The 26,248-nt window shown below is 51.1% G+C and overlaps 3 protein-coding genes across 8 annotated transcripts in view; all 3 read left to right on the top strand.

The window, feature by feature from the left end:
* HNF1B (HNF1 homeobox B) overlaps positions 1 to 5,551 on the top strand; it is an 18,663-nt gene extending 13,112 nt beyond the window's left edge. The window contains exons 6-9 of the mRNA XM_026081576.1: positions 1,599 to 1,731; positions 2,495 to 2,686; positions 2,984 to 3,102; positions 5,531 to 5,551. Coding sequence (XP_025937361.1) covers positions 1,599 to 1,731; positions 2,495 to 2,686; positions 2,984 to 3,102; positions 5,531 to 5,551 — 465 coding nt within the window. The remainder of the gene's footprint in view (positions 1 to 1,598; positions 1,732 to 2,494; positions 2,687 to 2,983; positions 3,103 to 5,530) is intronic.
* A 10,283-nt stretch (positions 5,552 to 15,834) lies between these two features.
* DDX52 (DExD-box helicase 52) lies at positions 15,835 to 25,944 on the top strand. Of its 4 annotated transcripts, XR_003256016.1 has the most exons (16): positions 16,352 to 16,497; positions 16,584 to 16,714; positions 16,911 to 17,096; positions 17,358 to 17,501; positions 18,119 to 18,230; positions 18,734 to 18,806; positions 18,971 to 19,174; positions 19,488 to 19,578; positions 20,146 to 20,268; positions 20,498 to 20,648; positions 21,026 to 21,101; positions 21,981 to 22,052; positions 22,630 to 22,722; positions 23,397 to 23,694; positions 25,022 to 25,074; positions 25,749 to 25,944. XR_003256016.1 is itself a non-coding variant. In XM_026081574.1 (15 exons), the coding sequence occupies exons 1-15, from the start codon at positions 15,852 to 15,854 to the stop codon at positions 23,482 to 23,484; spliced, it is 1,848 nt and encodes a 615-aa protein (XP_025937359.1). In that variant the 5' UTR covers positions 15,835 to 15,851; the 3' UTR covers positions 23,485 to 24,113. The 4 variants fall into 4 exon arrangements, 2 of the variants coding, with proteins under 2 accessions (XP_025937359.1, XP_025937358.1); XM_026081574.1 differs by lacking the exons at positions 16,352 to 16,497; positions 25,022 to 25,074; positions 25,749 to 25,944 and adding exons at positions 15,835 to 15,938; positions 16,051 to 16,267 and having other exon boundaries at positions 23,397 to 24,113; XR_003256017.1 differs by lacking the exon at positions 25,022 to 25,074.
* The window catches only part of SYNRG (synergin gamma), a 46,745-nt gene continuing 44,065 nt past the window's right edge, over positions 23,569 to 26,248 (top strand). For all 3 annotated transcript variants that reach the window (XM_026081572.1, XM_026081571.1, XM_026081570.1), the window contains exon 1: positions 23,569 to 23,694. In XM_026081572.1, the coding sequence (XP_025937357.1) occupies positions 23,591 to 23,694 (104 nt within the window). In that variant the 5' untranslated portion in view covers positions 23,569 to 23,590. The remainder of the gene's footprint in view (positions 23,695 to 26,248) is intronic.

The raw sequence follows: 26,248 nt of genomic DNA, 5'->3' as shown, positions 1-26,248 counted from the left end.
TGCGGGGTCCCTTTGGAGGGCAGGTTTTGCGGGGTCCCTTTGGAGGGGCAGGTTTTGTCGCATTTCCTTCGGGAAAGCGCAGCAAAAGCTCCCCCAAAATGGGAAGGGCAGCATGGGCGAAAGCTGTTTGGAAATGCAGCGTTAAGCGGCGGGAGGAAGACRCATGTGGCAGCGCCGGCATTGCCACCGCAGCCGCGCGGGCGTTGAGCAGCGCCCCGCGCCTGTGCCGGTCCTCCGGCAGCGCGCAGCCTGCCCGCTTATCTCTGATCTTTAAGCAAGGCTAGCTAGTGCTTGCAAGTTATTTCATAAAAGTATGCTGTAGGCTGCGGTTTCTAGTAAGTAAACACGCGCCTTTAATATCCCACACGAAACCAAGAGCAGCCAAGGAAATTGCCGCATCTCAGGGCAATCTTTTCTGAGGCTGAGCCTGCAGCTGCCCTGGGTTTCCCTCTTCATGCTCCYGGGCTGCCCGTGGCCACGGTAGCTCCGGAGAGCCTCTCCCGGGGGATCCGTGTTCGGAGAGTTTTCCCCAGTCGTGCAATCCCCAGCTCGTTTCTTCGGGGTGAAGGGTTTTTGGTCTAATCTCCCCTTGAGCGGAGCCCGGCTGCAAGCGAGCAGCACGCGTTAGCCACAGGCTGCAGGAGCGGTGCACCGGAGCGTGCTGTAACCTGGCCTTGAAGAAACCCTGAAAGGGGAAAATACTGGATAAGGAAATATGAGTCATTCCCCTGCTTTGGAATTTATTGATTCATTTGTTTCAATCGTGATGGGACAATCTCGAACCGCACATGCAAAACAAACAAGGTGCTCGGACCAGCATCCGGAAGTGTCACACGCGGCCTCGGCGATGCCTCCGAGGTCCGGACCGAGGCTGCTTGGGGCAGGAGGCTTGGTGAACTCGCCCCTTCCCTCCCGACGCAGGTCAGCGCAATGGGAGCGCGTGCAGCAATCCAAACACTCAGGTGCTCTCGCAGCCCCCGTTTACGCTGGGAACCAGTTTCAGCGGCTTCTGCGTGCTCCGAGTGACTTTGCCCTGTGTCTGACCTTTAAACACTGACTTGAAAGCCAGGGACCTCGCCTTGGCCAGCGAGCCTGGTTGAGCGCCATGTCYGTGCCCGGTGCAGCCACCGCTGCTGTGCACAGGCCGGCAAGCGCAGAGCTTCTCCTTGGAAGCGATGGCTTAGAAAATCACTGTGAGGTCTTTGTTTATTTGCCTTCTGGTTTTTTTAACTTCCAGAGTTTATATTTCCCACCTTTCCTCTGCAAGGGTGATGGTTAGTTAATGAGTGTTGCGAGTCCTCAGCTGCCCCCTGCCTGCAGGAGCTTGGACTCGGGCAACCGGACGGCCAACGCTGGGGCTGCGTCATGTCCCCAGCGCCGTGCTCGGCTGGATCTCGGGAAGCTCTTCCAGGAAAGCCTCTCGCCACTGCTGCTCTCGCTATGCCTTTGCTATTTATTAACGCGGCGTTCAGGAGTCGCAGGCAGGGTCTGGAGCGCGTGTGCCGCCCGAGCGGCCGCGGGTCTGCCGGGCCCCCGCGGGTTGCCCCCGCTGTCCGCCGCGCCGCTGACACCCGCTGCCCCGCTTTGTTCCCCGGCAGATCTCCGTCTCGGGGGGCGGGCTGCCCCCGGTGAGCACCCTGACCAACATCCACAGCTTGTCCCACCACAACCCGCAGCAGTCCCAGAACCTCATCATGACCCCGCTCTCCGGCGTCATGGCCATCGCGCAGAGTAAGTGCTCCGCCGTCCCGCGCCTGCGTGGGGGTCCTCCTGCCACTGCGCGCTTCGCCCAGGGAAAACCTCCYGTTTGCACCCCGTGCCACAGGGGATGCAATGGGTGCTCGCATGCTTCACCCAGGGAAACCCTCCCGTTTGCACCCCGGGATGCAATGGGTGCTCATATGCTTCACCTGGGGAAACCTTCCCCTTTGCACCCCATGCCACAGGGGATGCAATGGGCGCTCACATGCTTCGCCCAGGGAAACCCTCCTGTTTGCACCCTGTGCCGCAGGGGATGCAACGGGTGCTCACATGCTTTGCCCAGGGAAACCCTCCTGTTTGCACCCCGGGATGCAACGGGTGCTCATGTGCTTCACCTGGGGAAACCCTCCYGTTTGCACCCTGTGCCACAAGGGATGCAATGGGTGCTCGCATGCTTTGCCCAGTGAAGCCCTGCCCCTTGCACCCCATGCCGCAGGGGATGCAACGGGTGCTCGGTGCTCGCCCCGGGTGGCTCCTTCTCCTGGGGGCAGCAGGGAACTTTTGCCATTGACTCTGTCATATTTGGCCCCGGGCCCTGCCACAGCTCTGTGCGTAAGGGAGGAGGTCGATGGAGGTCTGGTGTCACCGCACCAGCGCTGGGGTTATGGGTTTGCTTCTCCTGGACCGTGCACGGCGGGGAGCGGCCGCGGGGAGCCCCGTCCCGGGGGTGCCGGGAGCCCTCTCCGCCTGCGCTGACGTCTCGGTGCTCGTTGTGCTCTCTCCCGCCGCGCAGGCCTGAACACTTCGCAGGCGCAGAGCGTGCCCGTTATCAACAGCGTCGCCGGGAGCCTGGCAGCGCTGCAGCCCGTGCAGTTCTCCCAGCAGCTGCACAGCCCGCACCAGCAGCCGCTCATGCAGCAGTCGCCCAGCCACATGGCGCAGCAGCCCTTCATGGCCACCGTGACGCAGCTGCAGAACTCGCACAGTAAGGGGTTAGACGCGCGGTCAGAATAACCCCCGGGGCAGAGCGGGATGTGCCGCGCCGCCCCGGATGTGTGCCGTGTCCTCCGGCCCGGAGGCGCACGTGGCTCGCCAGCAGTGGCCGGGGGCCTCCTGCCTTCCCGGCACGCGGGGGCTCGTTCCCACGGCTCGTCTTATCTCCTACGTGTCCCCACGGCATTAATTTCCGCGTGATGCCTACGCAACGGGGCCGCGAGCCGGCGCGCGCGACGGCTCCGGGTGGCTTTCACCTGACGGCGGCTCCTCTCCTCCCTTCCCGCAGTGTACGCGCACAAGCAGGAGCCCCCCCAGTATTCCCACACCTCCCGCTTCCCGTCGGCGATGGTGGTGACCGACACCAGCAGCATCAGTACTTTAACCAATATGTCTTCCAGTAAGCAGGTACGGCCGGCGCGGGCGGGCGGGCGGGCTGGAGCGCGAGGGCGGGCGCGAGCCGGCCGGCGGGAGCGGCGCTCCGGGGTCGCCCCCCTGCTCCCCTCCCGCCCGTAAACCCTTATCGGCCCCTCGGCGCGCCGGATCCTGGCTCGCAGGAGGCGCGCGAGACCCTCGGCACACAATGCTCCTCTTTGAGCAGCCAGCCCCGGGGGCTGTGGGAAATATGTGGCCCTTATTGATCGCTAGATAAATAAGAGAGGAGCCTTGAACTTGCGTCCAGATAAACTTCCTTGCCGAGTTTGACGGGGGAAAGGGAAAAATGCYGGCGATGACCGCAGAGTAAACACGGCGGGGAATTACGGCGGGACGTCGCTTCCACGGACGCCCGGGGGTGAAGGAAGGGGCCAGGCTGGAAAGGAGCGCGGTGGGGGGCCGGGCGGCGCGGGAGCATCCCCGGGCCGGCGGCCGCGCGCGGAGCGCAGAGCACGGAGCACGGAGCCCTTCGCCCGGCCGGCTCCGCCGCCGAGGCAGCCAGGCACGGCCGCGCGCCTCGGGAAGACCATTTCCTTTGCGAGGCTTTATCAATCCATCTGGTGTGCGTTCAGCCCGAACTGCTCCCCTGATTAATTATGCCGCCCCGCCGCTGGCTGGCTTTGATGCTCGCTTGTCGAAACAAGCCCTCCGAGCACAGGAAATGCTCCTCTAATGGAAAGGGCGCGTGATGATACCCGCGAGGCCGGTCACCGAGCCGAGCGCGAGCCGCTGCCCCGGCCGGGCGGTCGTCGCCCACCGTGAAGCAGGGCTGCCCGAGGAAGTCGCCCCGCGCGCCTTGTCCTCCCTCCCGCGTGCTTTTTTTCCCCCCGCTTTCGTTAGAGCAGGGAAGGTGGTAATTAAAAGCGGACGCAATAAGGCAGCGCGGCGTCGGCCGGGGCGCGGGAACTGGTCCGAGCACGGCGCGCGGACCCCTGGCCTCTCTTCCTCCTGGTCGGGAGGCACTGCTTGGCATCAAGCCGGAGCTGGAAACCCTTTTTCTCCTATGCAGCATCTCTGGAAATCTGTTTTTTAAGCTGTTTCGTTAGCAAGAGGTGAGAATTCAATGCCACAGGAAGGGAGCGGGGGTGCAGCAGACGCTGCTGCATCCCCAGATGGCTCAAACGCCTAAGCGCCTCCGGGGCCTGGGGCTCCTGGATCCGGCTGACAGCGCCRGGAGCCTTCCCGCAGCTCGGAGCGCCGGCTCGGCCACGAGGCCGGAGCTGCCGCGAACAGGGACGCCTGATCGGGCACGGCCCCCTCGACGCGACGGAGCGCGGGGAAGGGAGAGGCGCTCGCCGGCCCCGCGCGGCCATGAGTTCCCAGCTTGGTTTTGATCTTTTTGCTGCGTTTGCTCCTAGGGATTTTGCGCAAACCTTAAAACGCCGTGCCCCGGGCAGCTCTTCTGCACCGCGCAGGCCAGGCCGTCCCCGCGGACCCTCCCGCCGGAGGGAGCCCGATGCTGCTGATTTCTTATCAGATGTTGTTGTTTAGACTTGGAAGGGGCAAACAGCTCCTCCGACAGCACTTAGGGCCGAGCCACCATTTTTATTACGAGCGCAAACACCCGCTCGCCACGCGGCCCGGCCCTGACACCATGCCGCGGAGGGCTCCTGGCGTCTCCTTATCTCCGCGCTGCCGTGTTTGCCGTGGCCGCAGCCCCGTCTCCGTCCTGAGAAGGAGTGGGATGCGGGGAATCGCGGAGCAGCCTTGCCAAAAAGCTCCGGGCCGGTTTGGCCGTTTTGAGTGGGTTTTTTTGGCGTAGGCGGTTTGGTGCTCCCTGCCTTCTGCAGCCGCGGTGCTGCAAGCCGGGAGGGCGCCCAGACGCCCGGAGCGATGGGCAGAGCAGAGGGGCAAATCCGAGGGGTGCTTCGCACCGAGGGTCCCGGCGCCGCGGCGGTTCCCGCGGATGTGCCAGCGCCGCCGGAGGAAGGCGGCGGCAGATGCGCAAGACCCTCGGCCGCGCCGGCCGGTGGGAAGGACGTGGGCGCCGGGCACGGCTCGGCTCGGCTCGGCTCGTTCCCCGGAGGTCGGGGCAGCGCCGGGGGCCGGCGGCGAGCGCCGGCGCGTGACGGGCCCTGCTCCCACCGCGAGCGTGACCTCATTTATTCAGCAGAGCGCCTCGCGCTTGGCTGCTCTTGGCAGCACTACTGAGGTGAGCGAGCTGCCGCGGAACAATTTCTCCAGGAGGCTGGGCACAAACAGGCCCCTTTTTTTTGTTGTTTTGGGGCAATATCTGGCTTGGGAAGCGGTTTTCCCGCGGCGCGAGCCCCGGGGGGGGTGGGTGCACGAGCCCCGGCAGCCCCCTGGGACCAGCGGCGCTGCGGGGTTTGCAGCGGGGCGGCCGGCGGCGGCGGCTCCCGCCGGCCCTGCCAGTCACCTGCCTCTCCTGCCTCTCTCCTAGTGTCCCCTGCAAGCCTGGTGATGCTCCACACTTCACTTGCTTTGCACCTAGCAACCGGACCGGATTTTCCACCACATCCCGCGGGCGCCCCGCGAGCCGGGGCGGGGGGGGGGGAGCTGCCCCGGCGAAGCTCGGCCAGCTCGTCTAGCACCGGCGCGAGGAGCCCGTTAATCCGAATCCAAGCCGGGGAGCGCGGGCGAGCCGTCGCCTTCCCGCGCCATGCCGTGCCGTGCCGTGCCGCGCCGCGCCGGGGACCAGCCGGCCTCGCGAGGAGCCGGCCCCCGCGCGGACCGCGCTCCTCCGTCCCTCCACGCAGTATTTCCGAGACGCGTCTTGAGGATTTGCTCTTAAGTATTTGCCTTCGGAGAGGCCGCCGGCTCCCCTGCGGAAATAGGAACAAACTGTGCTGCGAACCGGCAGCAGGGGAAGATCAATGCTATTTAAGTTATACTCCGTCACCCAAAGGACTGAGAGGGACTTGGAGCTGTTACCTGGCGTGCGGAAGGAGGAATCGCATGTGCTGTCGAACTGAGCCAATTAAACTGTAAATATAGGGACGGTCTGCTCCACCCTGACCCTTCCCCGTCTCCTATACATAGAGATTTATATGAAAGAGGTGAATTTTGTCCAATGGATGTAAACTACTGTAATTAAGTGCAATTCCCCCGCCCGTGTATATTATTCCCAAACCTCTTCTCTCTCTCTTTTTTTTTTTTTTTTGGTAAAGGTCAGAGCTGAGCATAGTTTTGGTTTTGTATATCTCCTCTTTCTGTAAGTGAATTAGCTCAGGAGGGAAGACCCGGCCCCGTGCAAGGATGCCGGTGGGATGGCAGCGCTCCGCGCGAGGCCGGGCACGAACGTCTCCGCGGCGCCACGCGCGGAGCCCGCGGGAAGGGGCGGCCGGCGAGCGGAGCCACGGCCCCGCGGCCGGATTCGGCGAGGCGCTGCCGCGGGGTGGGAAGAGGGCGGCGGAAAGCTTTTGTCCTCTGCAGTTTTGCAGCGGCAATCCCTTGGGAAGAAGGGACTGGGAGCCCCGTGGCCGCCTCGTCTCCTGCCCAGCGCACGGCCGGTACGGGCGGTTTATTTTGCCCTGCGAGTAGGCTGGCGACGAGCCGCTGCCGACGAACCTCCGGGAACAGACCGGCTCGTCCTTCGGCGGCAGGCGGAGGGATGCAAACACCAGGCTGCAGCAGGCCTCCTCTCTCGCTCCRGGTCGGAGGGCGAGGGAGGTCTCCTTTGGCCCGCCGGCAAGTTCAGAGCGTGGGTCGGAGCGCTGCCTCTTCCCCGCCTGGCCTGCGCTCGGAGAGGCTTCGAGGCGAGATCTGCAGGCTGCGAATCGGCGCAGGTCTGCGGTCGGTGCCGCGTCCGGATCGGCACCCGCTAAGGACACAGGGCTCCAGGCCAAAGCAATTTAGGTGCCCAAGTCTGACTTCCAAAAGTTGCAAGAGGCGTCGTCTCACCTCCCGTGGGACGCAAGCTCCTCCGTGCCGGCAGCCCTTCGGAAACTGATGCAAGGCTCCCACGTTGTGTAGTTTTTTTCTGAAGCTTTGCAGCGTGTGCCAGGCGCTGCAAGTGATTAGAGAGGTGACGACCAGCGGAGGTAGCTGTGGACAGATGACCAATGCTAAAAAGAAAACCACTGGAGGCTTTTTTTTGAGGCAAGGAAGGCTCTTTTGCTCTGTATTTGTACAATGTCTAGCACAGCGGGACCCTAATCCTTGCTGGGACTAATAGGAGTTGCCCTAAGGTAAATAAGTCATCACGAATTGGAGACCAATATGCAGAATGACTTTTAATTTAATGTATACCATAATTAAATACCATTTCTTCTGGTTCGTTGTTTCTGTGTGATCATCTGCTCGAGTTACGCACCCAGGGTAAAGATTATATTGCACCAGCATCATCACCAATAAGAGGAGCTGAAATGCTTAGCAAGACATTTTAGAGTATCAGTACCATATATTTGGGTAAAAGGCCCTGGAAATTCCACAATCATCGTCATCATCATCTGCTGTTTGGCAGGTGTCAGTTCAGCAGGCAGCGTGAGACACGGAAGCAGATGGAGTTTTCCCTTGAAGGAGCAGTGATTCATTTCTCTTGCTCTCCCCTGCGTTATTGATCCAGGTTTCTACATGCCCGAACATGGTTAGTCAAGTAGTTCATGAGAAGACCCCCATATCCGCCAGAAATAGCAATGGGCTCCCGGACCAGCGTTTTAGTTTGCTTTCCTGCAAACCCCACCTCTGGGGGCTGTTTCTGTCTGGGGTTTGGGTTTGCTCCAGAGAGACAGGGGCCCTTGGCAAAGCCTTGGCCAGACCAGGCTCTAAACTCCCTCATCTGTTTGGACATGGAGAGCTGGAGGTCAGGAGACCCGTGTCCTCACCCTCCTGCGGCATTAATGATGTTGCCCTTATTCTACCGCAGCTTATTCCTCACCCTTCGCTAACTGTAGCAGCTGAGTGTTAAGCAAACCAATTAAGAGCTGTCTACCAGACGGACAAAGAGCAACCCCATCAATTTTGGATATTGAGCCCATAGGTCAGTTAAAAAAAAAAGAGGGGGAGGAGGGAGGAGGGAGGGTGCACTCTTATTGCTGTAGTTTTTGAAGCGCTTTGATTGCAAAGAGCTAACATAGCTGAATGACTTGGAGCACATCGGCGGTAAAGGGTGACCCTTCAGAAGATGTGGCGCAGGGCTTTGGTTTGAACGGCGTTCAAAAGCGTCCGTGTTTGTTTTGGAACCTGGTTGTTTCGAAAGTCAAGTGCAGGCTGCCGTGGGAAAGGCTTTCYGTGCAGAGGGCTGGTGGCTCGCCTTCACAGCCAGAGCGGGACACCTCGGGAAAAGCCTTTTGGTGGAGTGTCTTTGTGTCTGTGATTTTCAGCTATCCCAAACAAAAACTGCAAGCGCAAAGCTGAAAAAGGGCTAGAGGCGTGAAGCCTGCTTGGTCCCTCTCATTGAGGCTCAGAAGTGATAGACCCACTTAGTAAAGTTTGGAGAGCAAAGGTGCAGGTTTTTATCTTCAGAGACCCTCTTTGCACCCTCCTGCTCCCCAATTCCCTCTCAAGGCAACCGAGTGCCGGGCTGAGCCCTTTTGGATCAGCTCAGACTGCTCCTGGGCTTAGTTCCCGTCAGTGCCGTACAAGTCGGGAAGGAAATGATGTGGATTCTCTCTTTATGCCAACTAGTGTTTTACTCCATGAGCGGCTCATGAAGCTAAACGGGCAAAGTTTTCCCCAGCTGATGCATATCCAGCATCAGGTCAATTTACACCATTTGGTCCCGCAGAGGAACGAAGGGTAATCCAGCAGGAGCGAGGGCAGGGGCTGCGGCACTGCAAAGCTTGCTGCATCCGAGCTGATGCTCCAAGGGGAGCGGTACTTTTTGGTGCACGGACTATGGTGATTCCTGCACCAGCTTTAAGACAGACATAGAACGAGAGCAGCCAGAGCGGAGCTGACCCAACAGACCTGGCGGCGCGCAGGGAGGGTGCCGCTTCCCCCGGATGGCCCGGGTGCCTCCGCGCGATGTCGGTAAGCACAACACAACGTCAGCCCGCGGAGAGCGCGGCCCGGCTGACGCCTGCTCCGACAGGTAAATCCAGGCCGGAGCACCTCCTGTTCGCGCTGGCATGTGGGCGATACAGCCGGCAAAGGCACCGGGTCAAAACCAGCTTAGCGCTGCCYGCGCGAGAGCCGCGCTTATCGGAGCTGGTCCCGCACGGGCTCTCCGCGTGGGGCACCGGACCACCCCGGGGAGCGGGCACTCCTCGGCGTCTATTGCCTCCGCAGTCCCCTCRGCTGCCGTCGCTGGAGCCGTCCCGGGGCAAAGACCTCCCCTCTGCGGCCGTCCCCGGGTCAGAYGAGCTATTTCAGCAACTTCAAAAATGTTTGGTGCGCGTGTAAAAAGCGACGCTGGGTTATACGACAGCGCCCGGCTCCCAGCGCGCGGTTTTCTTTCCAGACTCGCTCTGCCTGTCCAGCTGGCTGGGCGGATCCGCTGGAAACTTCAGCAGGAAAACCGGAGGCTTCGGCCGCAGCCGCACGGAGCCGTGGCGCTCGCTGCTCCTTCCCGGCCCCGCTCCTGACGGCCCGGCGAGACGCGGCAGCAGGACCGCGCCGTCCTGCGCCCTCGGGCACCGCTGCCGGCGTCCCCGCCGTGTCCCCGCCGCGCCGTCCTGCGCGATGGGTCAAAAGGGAAAGCATTGTGCTCCCCTGCGGACAGCAAACACGCTCTGCCCTTTGAAGCCTTTGAGCGGATTTGGTTAAGCCGATGTCCGTTTGACTAGTACACAGAGAGGAATGCAGAAACTGCTTGTGTTTGAGGCTGGGCTGTTTGCAGACGTTGCTAGCCCCCCTCTCCGTGCTGCATCTCGGCCACGGGATCAGATGTACAGAGCCCAGCGGATGCTTCACGCTGGGCAGATGAGGCTGGCACCCCTGCGATGCAYCCCTTGGCTGATACCGCAGTTCAGCTCAACCCAAGCATGCCGGGCGATGCCAGTACGCCCCACGCGTCCCCCGCGCTGCTCCCACCCCGGGACAGGGCTGCAGAGAGCTCCTGCAAAGTGCGATGCCGTGTGCAGCCTGCTCCCCAACAGCTCCTGCGGCTCCAGGCATTGCAGCTTCCCCATCTGCCGCTGCACTGCCCAGCTCCGGCCTCCTCCCAGCAGCCCAGGACTTGCAAATCTGGGGGCTCGCTGCAATCCACCCAGGTCTGAATGAGCCTCAATGTCCCGCCATCCTCCCACCAAGGCTGGCACTTGCGACGCTCCACATCCCATGGTGGAGCGAACGCCACCACGAGTACCGCGCTGCTGCTCCAGCCGCAGGCTCCGGCAGACCCATCTCCTCGGAGCACCGTGCGCCATCCCAGCGGGGCCGGCCGGCAAGCCCTGCAAGCCGCTCTGCGTGCTGCAGCGGCTCCCTCGTTCACACCCAGGCAGGCGCTCACGTCCCTTGCTTTCCTTCTCGCTGCCGAGCGCCGTGGGAGCTCCTACGTGGACCGGACGGGCACGACATCGCTCTGGGCCGTTCGTGGGACAAAGCAAAGAGACTTCATGAAAGGAGCCTGGTGTCACCACGTGTGGTCAGAACAAACATTTGACATGAATGGACTGGGCCACGGACTGTATTACACAGGCCCGGGAGCTGGGCTATTTGCCGCTCAGTGCAAACAGGTAAACAACCATGTAACAGCCCACAGCCGAGGTTTCCGAAGGCAGAGACCCGCGGGAGGCTCCRAGCCTCTGCCGCTGGGGCGACACAAAGGACGAAGCCTCCTCTGCGTTTGCAGTGGGGTTTGCAAAGTGGGGGGACGCGACAGGGCGATTTACCCCCCTCTGCAGACGGYGGAATGATCGCGGGTCCTACAGCAGCACGAGGGGCGAAGTCACCGCGCGGCTCGCCCCCGGAGGTGCAGCGCACGGGCGGCRCGTGGGGCCGCGGGAAAGCCACAGCCTCCAGCGGGAGCGAGGGAAAAGCAGGAGAAAAGAGGGAGTACGTGCCACGGTAAGGAGCTGAGCTGAGCCAGGGCCCCGGGAGCGCTTCTGAAACGGGATCAGGAGGCGTGCTGACTCCCTGCGCTTCTGTTTCTCGGCCCCAGGGACTAACCCTAAAAGCCAAAAACCTCAAACGTGCACTAAAGAGTTGTCCCATCCCAGCATTCTTGTTATTACAGATCTGCACAAAACCTGACCCTCAGAAACTCTGCACTCTCTTCTAATTCGAGGAACTTTTATTTTACTTTTATATCCAGCAAAATTAATTTTCCTCTCTGTAATTAAGATGCCGCCCAAATGGATTCTTAATTACAGATAAATCACAAATCTACACACTCAACTGTTATGCTTTTCAAGTAATAAAAGAGATCATTTGTCTTCTTCAGATGAACAGAGACCAACTAGCACACCATTTCCCCCTTTATGAAGAATTCATTTGCCTTAGAAAGAAAGTCTTTAAAAAAACATTGCAAGGATTTCTTGAATAGGGGATCAAAGCTCCCACACCGCTGGAAACCATTTTTGCTAAATAAGATGTGGGCAAAGAAAAAAAAGTAAAAGTTTTTTGGTAGTGATTGGGATTACAACACCCTTGGGAGGGACAAGGAYGTGGGGTCAAGAAGTTGTGACCAGGTTAGCAACACAGGGAACAGAAGGAGARGACAAAAGAACAGAAAGTGGAAATGGACAGATGAATGAGGAAGCATGTTTCTTTGCCGAAAGAGAATAGATGCTACATCAATTCATACTGAGCGCTAAAGGATGAGGGCCTGTTAATGGATTGGGGGACACAGCAGGGATCAGAGGTCATGAGTGCACTCAGCTAGGCTAATTGACTGTTATGTGCATATTAGTGATGATAATTTAGTATGATAGTGGGACATGGGGAACAGATATGTAAAAGTCCCGTTTACAAGCTYGGTCCTATAATTCCTATCTTACAACAACTAAAAAATATACCAAAAAAATTTTTTTAAAAAGCTATTGGCCTTAACTGGCTTTCTTCAAGAGGGGATCCATGGGTGTCTTCAGGCTTTAGGTGAGTGTCTCCGACCCGATTGTGCATGTGATGAAATAAAATCTGCTCACCAGATTTGCTTTGCAATCTTACACCTTTTTATTTCGGTATTACCTATTTGGCAAGGCCCAAGGAGCTGACTGATGTCAAAGAGAGACTTTGGACTGACCGGGCAGGGCCCATACCGAGCACCTGGACAGCAGCTTTGGGCCGCACTGTGCCCCCCCATTTTGCAGAGGTTGTAAGCGTAAGTGTAACCTGCAAGGGGCGAGCGGCCTTGTCTGACGCACGGGATGATACAGGTGCCGGCAGATGCTGCTGGAGCAGCGCTGGCTGCGACAGTGCCCTGYGTCTTCTCTGCTATTCCCGTTCCCRGCRGGATGTGGCTGCACGGGGGTGAAGTATGGGAGCGTGGCTTGCCAGGATGCAGCCAAATGGCCAGGAGCTTTCTAACTCAGCTCACCTGGACTTCTTCTGCGCAGCCGCAGAGCTCCCCAGAGCATCCCCTTCGGCACGTGGGCTGCTTCGGTCAGAAGGGTACCCCCGGATTAACCTTCTGCCTGTGCATGCTGCAGGCCCAGGTACTCATCTGCAAGAAAAATAAATGAAGGGGAGAAACGCCATAACACCTGGGACTCTCCCCCGCGTCCCGTTTCAGTCCGCAGGCGTCCTGCCAGAGCGGGGCCAGTACTAACGTGCTGCTGTTATAATTTTATGCCAGCCACGGTGTGTCGGAAGCACTCGTGTTCCCCGGCACATCCAAGCAGATGCAGGGGGCTAATAAAGACCGTGAGCTGGTCCAGCAAATACTCCTGTCCACTTCGCTTGAGCTCAGTGGTAGCTGGCGGGGCTCCGCTCAGGGCTGGCTCTGGCTTGTGTTCAGCACAGCCTCGGAGGAGCGCTTGGGACTGGGTTCCAGTTTGAGGGAAGAAAAGATTAAAACGGCCCAGGGTTTGGCTCATGTTGACTCCTGAAGTTCACACGCCGTTTTCGATCACTCTCTCTAGCTCTGCTTTGCAGCGGCCACCCTGATCCCAGCGAGGCACTTGCTCCTTGTGCTCTCTCTGACAGATCTCGGGCACCGAACGCTGCAATAACKATGGCTCTTGGTGCCCCCTTAGCTGGCACATGCAGCTGCTGTTTGCTGGGGTGCAGGAGAACTCCCCAGCAGCTTTGAGGAATGCACTTTCCTTTCCCTTTACTATTTTGGATTAACTATAGGGGACAAAGAAAGTTGTCTTTTGTCTTGTGGTGCTTCTCTGGCAGGYATCTGAGGGGGTACATCTCCAAAAGTGTTGATGTTGCCTTGCTCAACACAAGCAGGAGTGGTACTGAAAAAGAGTGAAATCAGTTCAAGCCATCTAGGTATTTTAAGGATCAAATACAGYGTTGGAGGATAGGTGCAGTTTTGAGCTGACTTTTGTAGAATCAAGATCCAGCCCAAAGAGCTCTGCTAATAGCAGAGGATTTCCCCGGTTACATCAGGCTGTTGTACCATTAATTACTGCATTAGTTGCTGGGCTGATCTGAAAGGCCCACGCTCCCCCTTTAAAGGCCTTGCTGGAAATTCGGTGTCAGCACCGACTTGGCAATTAGTGCCTAGTAATTGATAGAGCAGCACCAGGGAAACAAAACCAAACCTGACGCCTTGACAGGAGAAGTTTTGCTTTGCATTAATGTAGGCTGCTTGGCTTTCGTATTTCGCTGACTTCACGTCTGGCATGCAACGTGACCGCTCACAGCCCAAGTCCTGCGCGTTCGCCTCTCTTTCCACTCCCAGGGCAGGGCAAATTGACCTTAGCGTGAAGGAGACTCGAGCCCCAGGGCTGTAAGTGCCTGAAGCTGGGCCCGTGCCATCAGGTGCTTTTCCCAACAGCAGCTCAGGGCAGTCCCAGGCTCCCGACTCCCGGCTTTCTGCCCAACACTGTCACCTCGGGAGCAGAGCTGCTCGCCGCGGACCACAAAGGGACTTCCCTGTCTATTGACGAAGGGAATATTTCCCGTTTCCTCGCTCTTGAATCTGCTGACAGCATCTCTTGGGTGAGTGATGGATATTGGTGGTGTATGGGAGATGATTTATAGTTCTTTGTTACACAAATTCCTCCGCATTCTTCCCCGTCCTCTCACAGCAACCATTAGTCACTTCTTCCACCAGACCCGCAGCAGCGTCCACCCCAGGAACGGCCCTGCGGATGTGGCTTGGTGGCGTGCTCCTGCGCCGTCTTTATTCACTGTAAATGCTTACATAGCAATGGATCGGCACAGGGACACAAAAGAAGGAAGAGGCAGCGTCGTGTCGTTGCAGCCACCCGAGGTTTCCATACGACTGCGTCCATCTGTCCGCTGGGAAGTCAAAAGGTTGGCAGAGAAAAGATGCTATAAATCAGGCAGATACGGACTGTAGGGAGGATCTAGTTTATGCAATTTTTCATCTCAAAGCTTGTAATTAAAGAAGCAAGCATTACAGGAGGAACAACCATTGCCTGTTTTTCTTAGGACTCTCAGAGTTTGGCAATGTAAACATTTAGCCCTTGAGAATTTTATTGCATAAAATAGTTTTTGTAATGCTGATGTTATGCTGCTTAATTGGATTTCTGTTTGTTTTACTTCAAGAATACCAGGAAAAATAGCAGTATCATTTGATCTGATACAAGGTACTAGTAGCATACCTGTATTATTAGGGGCTCAAAGCTTATCATACTGAATAAATGCATGAATTAAATAAATTTTGATCTTTATCTCTGCGAAGCTTTTTGACTGGCTTGAACAGCTGAGTTGCTTGGTTTGTTTCTCCTCTCTTTGCCTCTAGAACTTTTTTAAGCACAGTAGCAAGCGATGTGTGTGAGGCTGGATTATATCAGTGTAAATCGAGCATTAAGCAACTACACTATGCACATGCTTGACTTTAAATTGGGTGTTATCGGGACTGCTCACCTGCTTTATGTTAAATGCATGCTTAAATGCTTTGTTGATCCGGGGCTTAAAATCAGAAGGCTGGTTGAGGACTGAGCCCTCAGTATTTTTGACTGAAATGGGTTTGAATCAGACCAAGTGAGGACGGTCTTAAATTTTCACTGAGAAAGGTGGAGCCACTTGTTGCACAGCCCAAAGGGAATTCCCAGGCAATTGATAAAGGGAATATAAATTAAAAAAATCGGAACATGCTAATAAACCACTGGTTCATGTTCTCAGAGGTATCCAGCACCTTGGCTGACATGTCTAAGAGGCCGAGTGTGTGTTGTGACATGACTGATCGAGGAGCGCTCGGCCCACGGGGCCTTGGAGACCCGCTATTGACACTGTAACTCAGTGAAACACAGTGAAAACACAGTGTAATGCAGTGAAAACACAGGCGTGTGTGCACAGGAGCTTCTCACAAAGCTTTCCGTCCTTTTATCGAAATGAGGAGTTCCTCGAAAATCAGGCGAAGCCATCGGTGCAATTAACCTGCCACCAAGCATGGGCGGAAGGCCCAAACGCCGCACCGGGCCCACCAGGACCGGGCGGGTTTTACGGCGGGGGCGCCGGAGCCGCTGTCTGTGACTCGGGCCAGGCCCGCGCGATGACGGAGGCCCTGGGCCTTGCGCGAACCGCGGAGCAGCTAAATACAGCGGTTCTCGCCCTGTTTTGCGGCCCCGCCGCGCGGTTGCCATGGCAGCGCGGCCCGCGCCCGCCAACATGGCCGCCGGGGGGCGTTGCCATGGCACCCTGCTGCGTGGGGGGGCGGTTGCCGTAACACGCCGCCGCCCCCGGAAGTGCTCTCCGCTTCCGGGTCGGCGCGGTGGGCGCCGGGAGGCGGCGGCGGCATGGAGGCACGCGAGCTGTTCCGGCGGCTGGGCGCCGGCGCCCGCTTCGACGTGCGGCGCTTCGGGCGGGACGCGCAGCGCTTCGGGGTGCGGCGCCGCCGGGGGGGCCGGGTCCCGTCCCCGTCCCGTGCCGCGGGCCCGGCGGCGGGCAGTGGTGCGGGCAGGCGCCGGTGTCTCACCGTTTTCCCCTCGCTCCTAGGTGGTGAAGGGCAGCGGCGGCTCGCCGGGGAGCCTCGACTTCTTCGGGCGCAAGGAGGGAGCGCCGCCGAGGCCCGGCGGGGCCGCCCCGCACCCGGGGCCGCGGGACGAGGGTGCAGCGGGGGGCCCCGGGGGGGAGCGTGACGCGGGGGCCGGGAGAAAGCGAAAAACAACGGCGGAGAGCGGCGGCGGGAAGAGGAAAAAGAAGAARACAGCAGGTATCTGTGTGTATGCACCTGTGTCCCGGAGAGAGGCCCTGGTTGAGTTCGCACTTACTTAACTTTGCTTTTTAAACTTGTAGTAGGTCCTTTTACTGGAAAGGCGGTTTCTGGGTTCTTTGGCTGGACTGTGTCAAAGCCCACGAAATACAGGCAGCGTTAAGGCATGGAGATATAATCGCCATCCTCCCAGGGTCTTTGCTGACTTCAGTGGGCATGAGCAAAATAAGGTTTTGAGGTGTTTTTTTTTTTTTTTTTTTACCAAGTAGTTTTTTTGCCTGAATTTTACTCATGGGAAATTTCTTGAAACTTCTAGAATCTGTGTCTGTGCCAGAGTTGTCAGAAAGTAATGGAATAATGTGGATGTCCTCTCTGGAAGCAAAATTCAAAGATGCAAGAGACAAAAAACCTACTGCTGAAAGACTTGAATGCTTGAGAAAGGAAAAGGTGGGACTACAGAATATTAATGTAGCAACAGATTATTTGATTTCTCTGGGTGTTTCATCTGAAAGTTGAAGTTCATTCACAGTAATTGCTCTTGGGAGGAGGGTGGACCAAGGATGGCCAAAATAATCAGAAGCTGAATCCATTTGTTTAGTTTTATGCTGTCAAAAAAAGRAGGAGTTTGTCTTATACCTTTTAGATAAATCGCTTCAGGAATCAACACAAGATTAATGTTCAAGGAACAGATCTTCCTGACCCAATTGCCACATTTGAACAACTTCAAAGGGAATACAAAATCCACCCTAAAATCATGGAAAATATTCAAGCTGCTGGCTTCCAGGTCCCAACACCAATCCAGATGCAGGCCATTCCCGTTATGCTTCATGTAAGTTTTCTGGTATTGCATTTTATTGTACTTATGGCAAAACTTGGATAGAGGCCTCTTTTTTAGGGTTACAGCAGTGGTTAGTTATACAGCTTWAAATATGTATCAACCCATCAGAGTTCAAAATTTAGGTATTACAAGATTCTTGATTTGTGCTTTTACTAGTGTCTTCTGTTTGTTTAGCTGGTAGCATTAATATTTGCATGACTTTTTTTTTTTTTCCATCTAGTAAAATATAACACACTGCTGTTTTTCTCACAGGGTCGGGAACTTCTAGCTTCAGCCCCCACTGGCTCTGGGAAAACACTGGCGTTTTGTATTCCTCTCTTAACACATCTGAAACAACCTCGGAACAAAGGATTCAGAGCTCTGATCATATCTCCTACCCGAGAACTTGCTAGCCAGGTGTGTGTGGGGAAGAGGGGTTGTCATCATATTTATGTACTTTACGTTGAAGTTCTCACTCTTACTCTGATTCAGAAAAATGGCAGACTAATAGTTTTTTTTTCTTGCTTCTAAAATATCAGGAAAAAAGTAAATTTGAATGTTTCTTTTAAGTCTTTGTGAAATGGCTACATATCTAGTATCTGATAGATGATGAGATTAGGGACTCAAGTTTCTTTGTTCATATTTTAAAACTGCCCAATGCTTTATCTGTTTACTTGAAATCCTGTGTTTGGGACAGTAACTTTGTCTTGAGTCTTTGTTATTAAACTGAAATAAAAAATACTGCTTTGGGCAGAGTTCCATTTTTATACAAATAGAGAGAAATTATAAGAGCATACATCGTTAGAGTCAAAATATGGCATTCAGACCCAGGAGAGAACTTTCAAGTGAATAATGTATGTTAGAAAGCTAAGTTTTATGATGCTAGAAAAATAAGTCAGCTTCCTCTAACCCACTGAAATCTGGGTGATGTTTGAAACTAAAACTTGAGAAATGCTTGGGGTTTTTCTGATTACAACAGCTACTCAGCTTGGTAATGAGTAAAAACTTTAATCTGTGTTGCTGGTTTTTTTCAGACACATCGAGAGCTGGTAAAATTGGCTGAGGGAACTGGCTTCAGAATACATATGATCCACAAAGCAGCTGAAGCAGCTAAGAAGTTCGGGCCCAAATCATCTAAGAAATTTGGTAATTGTTTTAACTACTGAAGTGTTCAGAAAACTTCTAAATGACACTGCTAACTCTTCTCTTCTGGCATATGTGGCTTTTAAGAGATCATTTAATACCACTCAAGTCATGCAATCCATTGCTCAACACTAAAMGAAGTACCTTGCGTGGAAGGAGTGGGAAGTGAGCTTCATGAGAGTGGATCTTTTTAAATTGTATGCTTAAAAAGGTAGGGCGCAGAATAAGAATGGAGGGGGATTGATTTTTATATCCAAACCACTTCTGATGGATTTTAAGAACAATTTACTTGAAATCTTCTAGTTYTAGAGAAATCCACAGCCTTTTACAATATCTTCTGCTTAATTATTCTTACCCGAAGTAGACTGCAACAATGAAGTGCCTTGCCCTGGAGTATGTTAATAAACCTCTGGCAGATTGGATTGGAACCCTTGTATCTTAAGGCTTTAAGTCTGTTTTGTTCTGTTGTTTGTTTGTTTTTTAATGTTTTGCTTTTTTTCCTGTAGATGTACTGGTTACTACTCCAAACAGACTCATTTATTTGCTGAAGCAAGATCCTCCAGCAATAGACTTGTCCAGGTACTGAGAATCTTTATTCAGTCTGGCTTTGCTACTGACTTCTTTCTTACCGTTGTTACTGAAAAATGAATGCATGCATAGTCCTTTTATCTGTGATGGTCTGTCGGAACTTTTGTCTTCTCCACAAGCAACTGTTGCTGAAAAGAAAATCTCTCTGTTCCTAGTGTTGAGTGGCTGGTGGTTGATGAGTCAGACAAACTATTTGAAGATGGGAAAACAGGATTCCGAGACCAGCTGGCCTCCATATTCCTGGCGTGCACATCCCACGTGGTGAGAAGAGCCTTGTTCAGTGCAACCTTTGCACATGATGTAGAGGAGTGGTGTAAACTCAACCTTGACAGTGTTGTTCTGGTGTCCATTGGAGCAAGGTATGTGTGCAGTTGCACTCACATGGTTTTTCCATTCCTGATCAGATTATTTRCTTTCTTTGCATTACCATTCCACTTGGTTGTATATCTGTGTTATTAATCTTGGTACTCAAGAAAGCGTTTCAAGAAATCTTTCTTAGATATTGGGGAAAGTGTTGTTTTCCTTTGCCTGTTACTTTCATCAAATAAACATTAACCCTAGGAGCATATACTGCTGAAACAATTGTCTTGCAGTGTTTCTCTTTCACCAGTTAATATTTTGTACGTATAAGATACTAACAGTGGTGTGTTTCTGTTGGATTTCTGGTTTCAGAAACTCTGCAGCGGAGACGGTAGAACAGGAGCTTTTGTTTGTTGGATCTGAGACAGGAAAGCTAATGGCAATGAGAGAGCTTGTTAAAAAGGTATTTTGGAGTGATTGAACACATTCTGCTTGCTTCCTAAATGAGCCATGTGTTCTGTCAGAGAYGCGTAATTTGCTAGGTGATGAGGAAGTGAAAAGTTAACAGGACTGAAGAACAGGTCATAGGCTTTGACGGATTTTAAACCATTGTGCAAATCTGCTGTACAAGAGGAGTAAGTACTCCCCCTATGAAAACTGAGAGGATTCCCCATTCTTGGTTATGTGTTTGAGTCTTAGGGCCGCTCTGTATTAACAGTCTATTTAATTTTACTTGGCAGTATGAGTGGGTTCCTCATATATATATATATATATATATATATATATATATATTAATCTCTTAGTTTCTGTGGATTAAAATGCAGCATAGTGCTTAAGTCAAAAACCATTCCATCAAAGGCAGTGGAGTTGAACTTGCCTAGTTCTGACTCCCAAAGTTCTTGTTAGTCAAAAAAAGTCACCCTCTGAAATGTAAAATACTGAGGCTGATTAAGTCTATAGTAGCACAGTATCTGCAATCAATAAAGGTAGGAAAAGGACTTGAACTTCAGACAAGTTTATTCTTTTGCAGGGTTTTGCTCCTCCAGTCCTTGTTTTTGTACAGTCTATTGAGAGGGCTAAAGAGCTTTTCCATGAACTTATTTATGAAGGCATCAATGTGGATGTCATCCATGCAGATAAAACTCAGCAACAGGTAGGAGGATTCACTTCTTTTCCAGAAACACTTTAGAAAGAAATGTTAAAATAAGAGCGTTCTAATGTGATTTCAGATAAATTTTACAAACAGTTAAATTACTGTAGGCTTTGGTTTGGAGATTTAGGTTTATTAGTTAACATCATGACAACTTTCAGTACACAAATTGATCTCTGTTCTCAAATTGCTACTTAGRCTGTTCCCAAGTACACTTCTTTTCTTTTCTTAGAGAGATAACGTAGTACACAGTTTCAGAGCTGGGAAGATCTGGGTGCTCATCTGCACAGCTTTACTAGCTCGAGGAATTGACTTCAAAGGAGTGAATATGGTCATTAATTATGACTTGCCCACGAGCGCAGTGGAATATATCCACAGGATAGGTGAGTGATTGTTCACAGAGCATGTCCTTTTTCTCAATTTGTAGGTCTCTAATGGAGATGCTCTTGTGCATAAGCAGAGAYGCTGAAGTAAAGACTGTGTTGCTACAGTACTAACTTCTACACCACCTAAGCTAGCTTATATCTGGGCTCACCGTTCAGTAAAACTGACTTTTTGTTAGGCTTCTATGAACCTTAAGTCTTTAGACCCTTCTGACATGCTTGTGCTTTCATGCAGCAGGAACAATCTCCAATGATCAGCTGGTTGGTAGTGCATGTGGTATACATGCATCAGGAGACTGGGGCTGTGAAGAACAACAGAATTAAACAAAGATACTTAAAGTAAAATCCCTACTCTTTGTAAAATTTGCATTTGACAGGTCGAACTGGAAGAGCAGGACACACAGGAAAAGCAGTCACTTTCTTTACAGAAGATGATAAACCTTTATTACGAAGGTAAATTGGAAACATGATGTAGCAAAAATACTCTTTGTGTTTTCTGTAGTGTACCGCTGAACCACACAGTTCTTTCTGGTACCACACACCTTGTAAGCACAGTATTTCCATGCTCTGAAATCCCCCTGTGCTATAAAAAGCTCTTACAAGTGTGGATAGAGAACTTGGTATCAATTATCGTGGAACTGCAAGGTGACACCAGAGTATGGGAAAGACTAAGAACRCTTCAGGTTAAGGTTTATTTTTGAAGCCGTTCACTAATGCAGCCAAAGATAAATTGGTGTCCTTTCACTTGCTTCAGTCATGTTACCAGTAACAGCAACATAACGGCTTACTTGGTAACATCTTTCAGCAAAACTGATTATTCTGACTTGAACCCAGTTAAAGGGCAGGTCCAAGAGTCTACGCAACTGGCTTTGTTCTTGTTTTGGTTGTCCTAAGTCATCTGCCGTGTAGAAAGTACGACTACTTCACACGGTGATTGGGTGGTTGTTTTTTTTTTCTTTTTTGGAAGTTTTTGTTAATATACAAAACCACAGTTGTAATCCAGTCCTTTAATTTGCTTATTCTTGAAAAGACTGGCTGATACTTTCCTGTTTGGCTTATTACTTTTTATTCACCTGCCTAAAATCTGTAGTCATCTAGAGTTTCAACTTGTTTAAGCTATTCAAATGGAGTTATTAGTTTCAGTTATGCCTTTTGTTTTTTTTCTCAGTTCAATTCAAACTTGCTTGGCTTGTTTTTGTGTTGTCGTTTCTTGTTTTTWAAAAAAAAAAAAAGCCAATTATTAGGAATCATTGTTTTCCACAGTAGTTGCTTATCTTTCTGTTCAAGCATGTACTGCCAGAGTTGATCTTTTCTCTCCGCTCTCCTTTCCAGTATAGCCAGTGTTATTCAGCGAGCTGGCTGTCCCGTGCCAGACTACATAAAACACTTTCCCAAACTGCAAAGGTATGTTTCTTTGCACAGTTTACCAGTTCATTTTCCATTTTAAAAGCCTGCATGATTGATGTTGAATATATAAGGGTTGCAAAAGATCTACTAGTTTGCAGTATAGTTGCAGTTTATATGCAAAAGAAATCTTAGAGTTTGATGGTGGTGGGTTCTTTTACTTGCATAAAAATGGGAAAAAACCCTCTCAATTAGAGGAAAAACAGTTGACCCCAGGAAAAAGAAAGCCCTTTACTCTTTTGAGTTATCTTGAACAAATAGGGTGTGGGAGTGTATCTGTATAGATAAATATATCAATATATMTATTTGTAATTAGTGCTTCTGTTCACTTTTTCATATAGGACTTATACACAGGTTTCTATTTTTTAACACAATATCTTTTTAACTCCAATATTTTTTTTAATGCCCTAGAGATAATGTGGCTGAACTGATTTTGGAATAAACAATGACAAAAAGCTTTAGTAGATGTTGGTGACTTATAGGTCTGAATATATTTTCAGTATCTGTTTTTTATGTTGGATGTTAATATTTGCCCTTTATAGCTACTTAATCCTTCTTCACTAAATGTTGTTCTCAGCAAGCAAAAGAAGAAATTTGTTAAGAAACCACTGGCAAGAGAAGCCATTTGTACAACCCCGCAGTGCTTCTTAAAAAAGGCCAAAAGAAAAAAGTAAGTGGGTTTGTCCCAAGAGGAGGTAAGAGATCCCCTTTATCCAAAGAGGCCCAGCAAGCTTCCCCCAGCTATCCTACTAATAGTAACTGCTATCTTATTTGGACAGACCACCAAGTAACAATGCTAGTAATGTTGGTGAAGTTCTAGTGCCAATATCTGTCTACTGGARACTGGATTAATGCCATCAGTTCACCTTATGTGGTGCCATTTATCAGATGGTAGCATTTCAGCTAGCTCTGTAACAAGCTAAGTTTAAACCACTGGCCTTAAAGTGAGACTTTAGATTAACTATCATTTGACAGAACCTATCTGCTCCTCTTCTGGCAAAGGGCTTGCTTGTTTTTAGTGCATAGACTGCTACTACAAGAAATAAATCTTGCAATATAATGACTAGAGCTTGCTCATGTTTGGGAACTGTCTTGACTGGAAGGGAGACATTATTCAGGATGATGTGCCTTGGAGCAGGACTGCTTACCTGAAGATGACTGCTGGATAGGATCAAAACAAACAAAAAACCCACTTACCCATCTTCAGAGTGTTGCTACCAAAGGATTTATGTTTAGCTGCACTAATATGATGTAAAATGACTGGGTAACTGGTAACTGACGTGTTACTTCATCTTTTTGATGCATAATGTTCAGCTTTCTTAGTCTCCAATGTGTTTCTTGTAGGAAAACTACAAAAGAAAACATAAAGGAAAAAAAGAAAGTTAAAGAAGTTAAAAATGACAGTAAATTACGGACTGTTTCAAAAAGCTGAATGATGACAAACTACTCCATGAGTTGGGGCTGACACCCATATCTGTACTGAAGAACAGAAGATCAAAGATGGCTGCTAAGGAGAAGAGAGAGAAATATTATTGTTCATGGCCAATGTTTCTTTTTCCTTCTGGGTGAGGATGGATGTTTACATGCAGGAAAGTCTCTACTGTTATTCCAGTAGGGGATTCCTGAATGCTTCTTATAGAAGGTGAAGATTGTGTTCTTGCAGTAAATACCTTAAGCTTCCAAACAATATTTCAAAAATAGCATTTGTTTCTATTACTATCATGCAGTTTTGTATTACATCTTGGAAATACTGTCCGTTCTATCTTGAGATCATCCCTAACACCTTTGTCAGACTTTCACAAGATACAGTGGCAGAGAATGCACAAAGTTTACCATTAGGCTTGGTAAATACAGCTGTTGAAGACTTCCTTGGTCMCTTAAAAAACAGAACAAAATTTTTGCATCCTATGTGCATGAAGTAGACTTGCTCCTCCTCCTTTTTTGCTTTATATAAAATCAGTTTGAAATAAATAATATTTTATGTCTGTAAACCCCAAGAATTTTACATTGTTTCATATTTAGATATGAAAACAGAATAAACAATGTCATACGAGATTCTAATACAGAGATTTATGTCTGTTTATACAGCCTTGACAGAATGAGTCTGCAGGCATTATTCCTTAGCCTGTTATGTAGAAGGGCCAGGCTCCACACATTTTCCATCTCCTCCTCTTCTACATGTTCTCAATCCACTCTTGTCAGAATTCCAGTAATGCAGGAGTGCCTTCTCCTTTGCAACGATAATCTTATAAGCAAGYGTTCCTGTTACAGGACTGGCTTCTTGCAGTGTATGCACACTGAGCTCTGCCTTCAAGGTTTTGTCATATTTAATCCATTTTGGAAATGGATCCTAGATCTGTAGAAATCATTTACAATACAGAGCTGTTAATTTTTCCATCCTACTGAATACTATGAAAGTTTTGTAAGAAACTTTTGGAGGGGAGAGAAACTGTTGGAAGACTCTTCTGCATCCTGTTTGGCCTGTTCCCAAGTTACACTAAAGCTACGTTGTCTTTGTTTTGTTTGTAGGAATTGCACCTTACATTAGGATTCTACAGGAAATAATGTCTTCATTTTAACRTCTGTAAATGAATTTGCCTGTATATTTTAGTAAGAATGCACTCATATATTCTGTGAAGTCCCAAGTTGCCTGCTGCAAGGCACTGATGGCAGATACAAGATAGGATATATTTAATAACTTGAGTAAGAAATTACCAATATTCACCTTTAAAGGCACTGCTAATACATAGAATATATATGCTTATTCCAGTAGTGGTAGYGAGAGAGAAAACAGCTTTTGATCATGAGCATCTTAGTCTTGCACAGCATGGTGCAGTTTTAATTCTGCAGAATGAATGGTGCCATATTTCTCTTTAGGGGAGTTTATTTATGAAATGAGACAGCTTAAGACATCTGGCTTTTTCTAAGGCTGGGTCAGATTTTAATGTGTTTTTTGAAACTTTTCATAGGCTACTGATCAGCGTAAGCAGTGATATCTCTCAGGATTTACTTCTGTGTAAAGGTAATGAAAAATTGTCATACTGAATCTTACACCTTTGCACTTGCCTGAGGGCAAAGAAGATCTCCAGTTTTTCTATGCTTTCTAATATATTTTACCAAGCTCTGGCTGATCTTAAGAGATATGAGCTGCTTCTGTGCCACTGTATGATTAGGTGCACTATGATTTACTAGTTAATCACAAGGAGTGCTTTTATTCTACAGTACTTCTGAGGTTTTTGGCTGACAGTTGTAATGTAATAACATGGAAGTAATGCTTCAAATGACCTGAATGTGGCCAGCTGTTACAAACCTGTATTTGACCAAAYTAGCCAGAACAATTGCTGCCCTTGCAGAGGGTATTGCGATGGCAAGAGAAGAAGACACAGCTGCAGCTAGATTTCATTGCCAGCCCCAGGATTTAGATCCCCAATGTCCTATTACTATTTGAGGGGAAGGGTGGCATTTTTAAAGTTTTCACAGAAAAGCATTAGTGGCGCATTAGTGGCTTCCTTCCCCCTTTCTCTGCAGTGAGTAGTTGCTGCTGGTGCCGCTGCTGCTCCTGCCAGCAGCACAGATGGCAGGAGAATGAGCCTGGGAGGCTGTCAGGGGAGCTGGAATGCTCTTACTGCTGTTTCCTATAATGAAAATAGTACCTTGGGCAGCAGAGTTACGGTTTCTGTTTTTSTTCCSATGCAGCGTTGCACGACGGTTGGGATAGGCCTGAGAGAGCGTACAACCTTCCCCTGCTCGGCTGCCAGTGAAAGGCAGAAAAGCTACAGCGACTGCCGTTGTGTGCCAGGTTACTTGCAGTGATATTGGCTTATTAGGTCGTATAATTAACCAATATATTGGYTAAGATAAAGTTTTAATTAATAAATAGTTGGGAGATTTATTTAGGTGCCTAAATGTGACGTTGTCAACATAGCCTCAATATTAAAATCACTCTTGAAAAGAAGACAGGACCGGATGTAAATTGGAAATTTTTAATTTTTAATTTTTTTTGTCTCGGGGTCAAGGAGCCCAATGTATGCGTTTGAAGATGGCCTGTTCCTAACCAGGCGCCCTGAGGTGGGGTATTTCCTTTGGAGGAAGGAGAGGCCGGAGGGACAAGCCGTCCCCTGGAGTCGCTCAGCGGAGCCTCGCGACACGGCGTTTATGACCGTCCTTTCGTCAGCGCGATCGGATACAGCCGCTTT

The sequence above is a fragment of the Apteryx rowi genome, unplaced genomic scaffold (assembly GCF_003343035.1).
Source record: "Apteryx rowi isolate R43461 unplaced genomic scaffold, aptRow1 scaffold_554, whole genome shotgun sequence".
NCBI lineage: Eukaryota > Metazoa > Chordata > Aves > Apterygiformes > Apterygidae > Apteryx > Apteryx rowi.
Note: the sequence above shows the minus strand (reverse complement) of the source record. Positions and strands in the feature narration are given on the sequence as shown.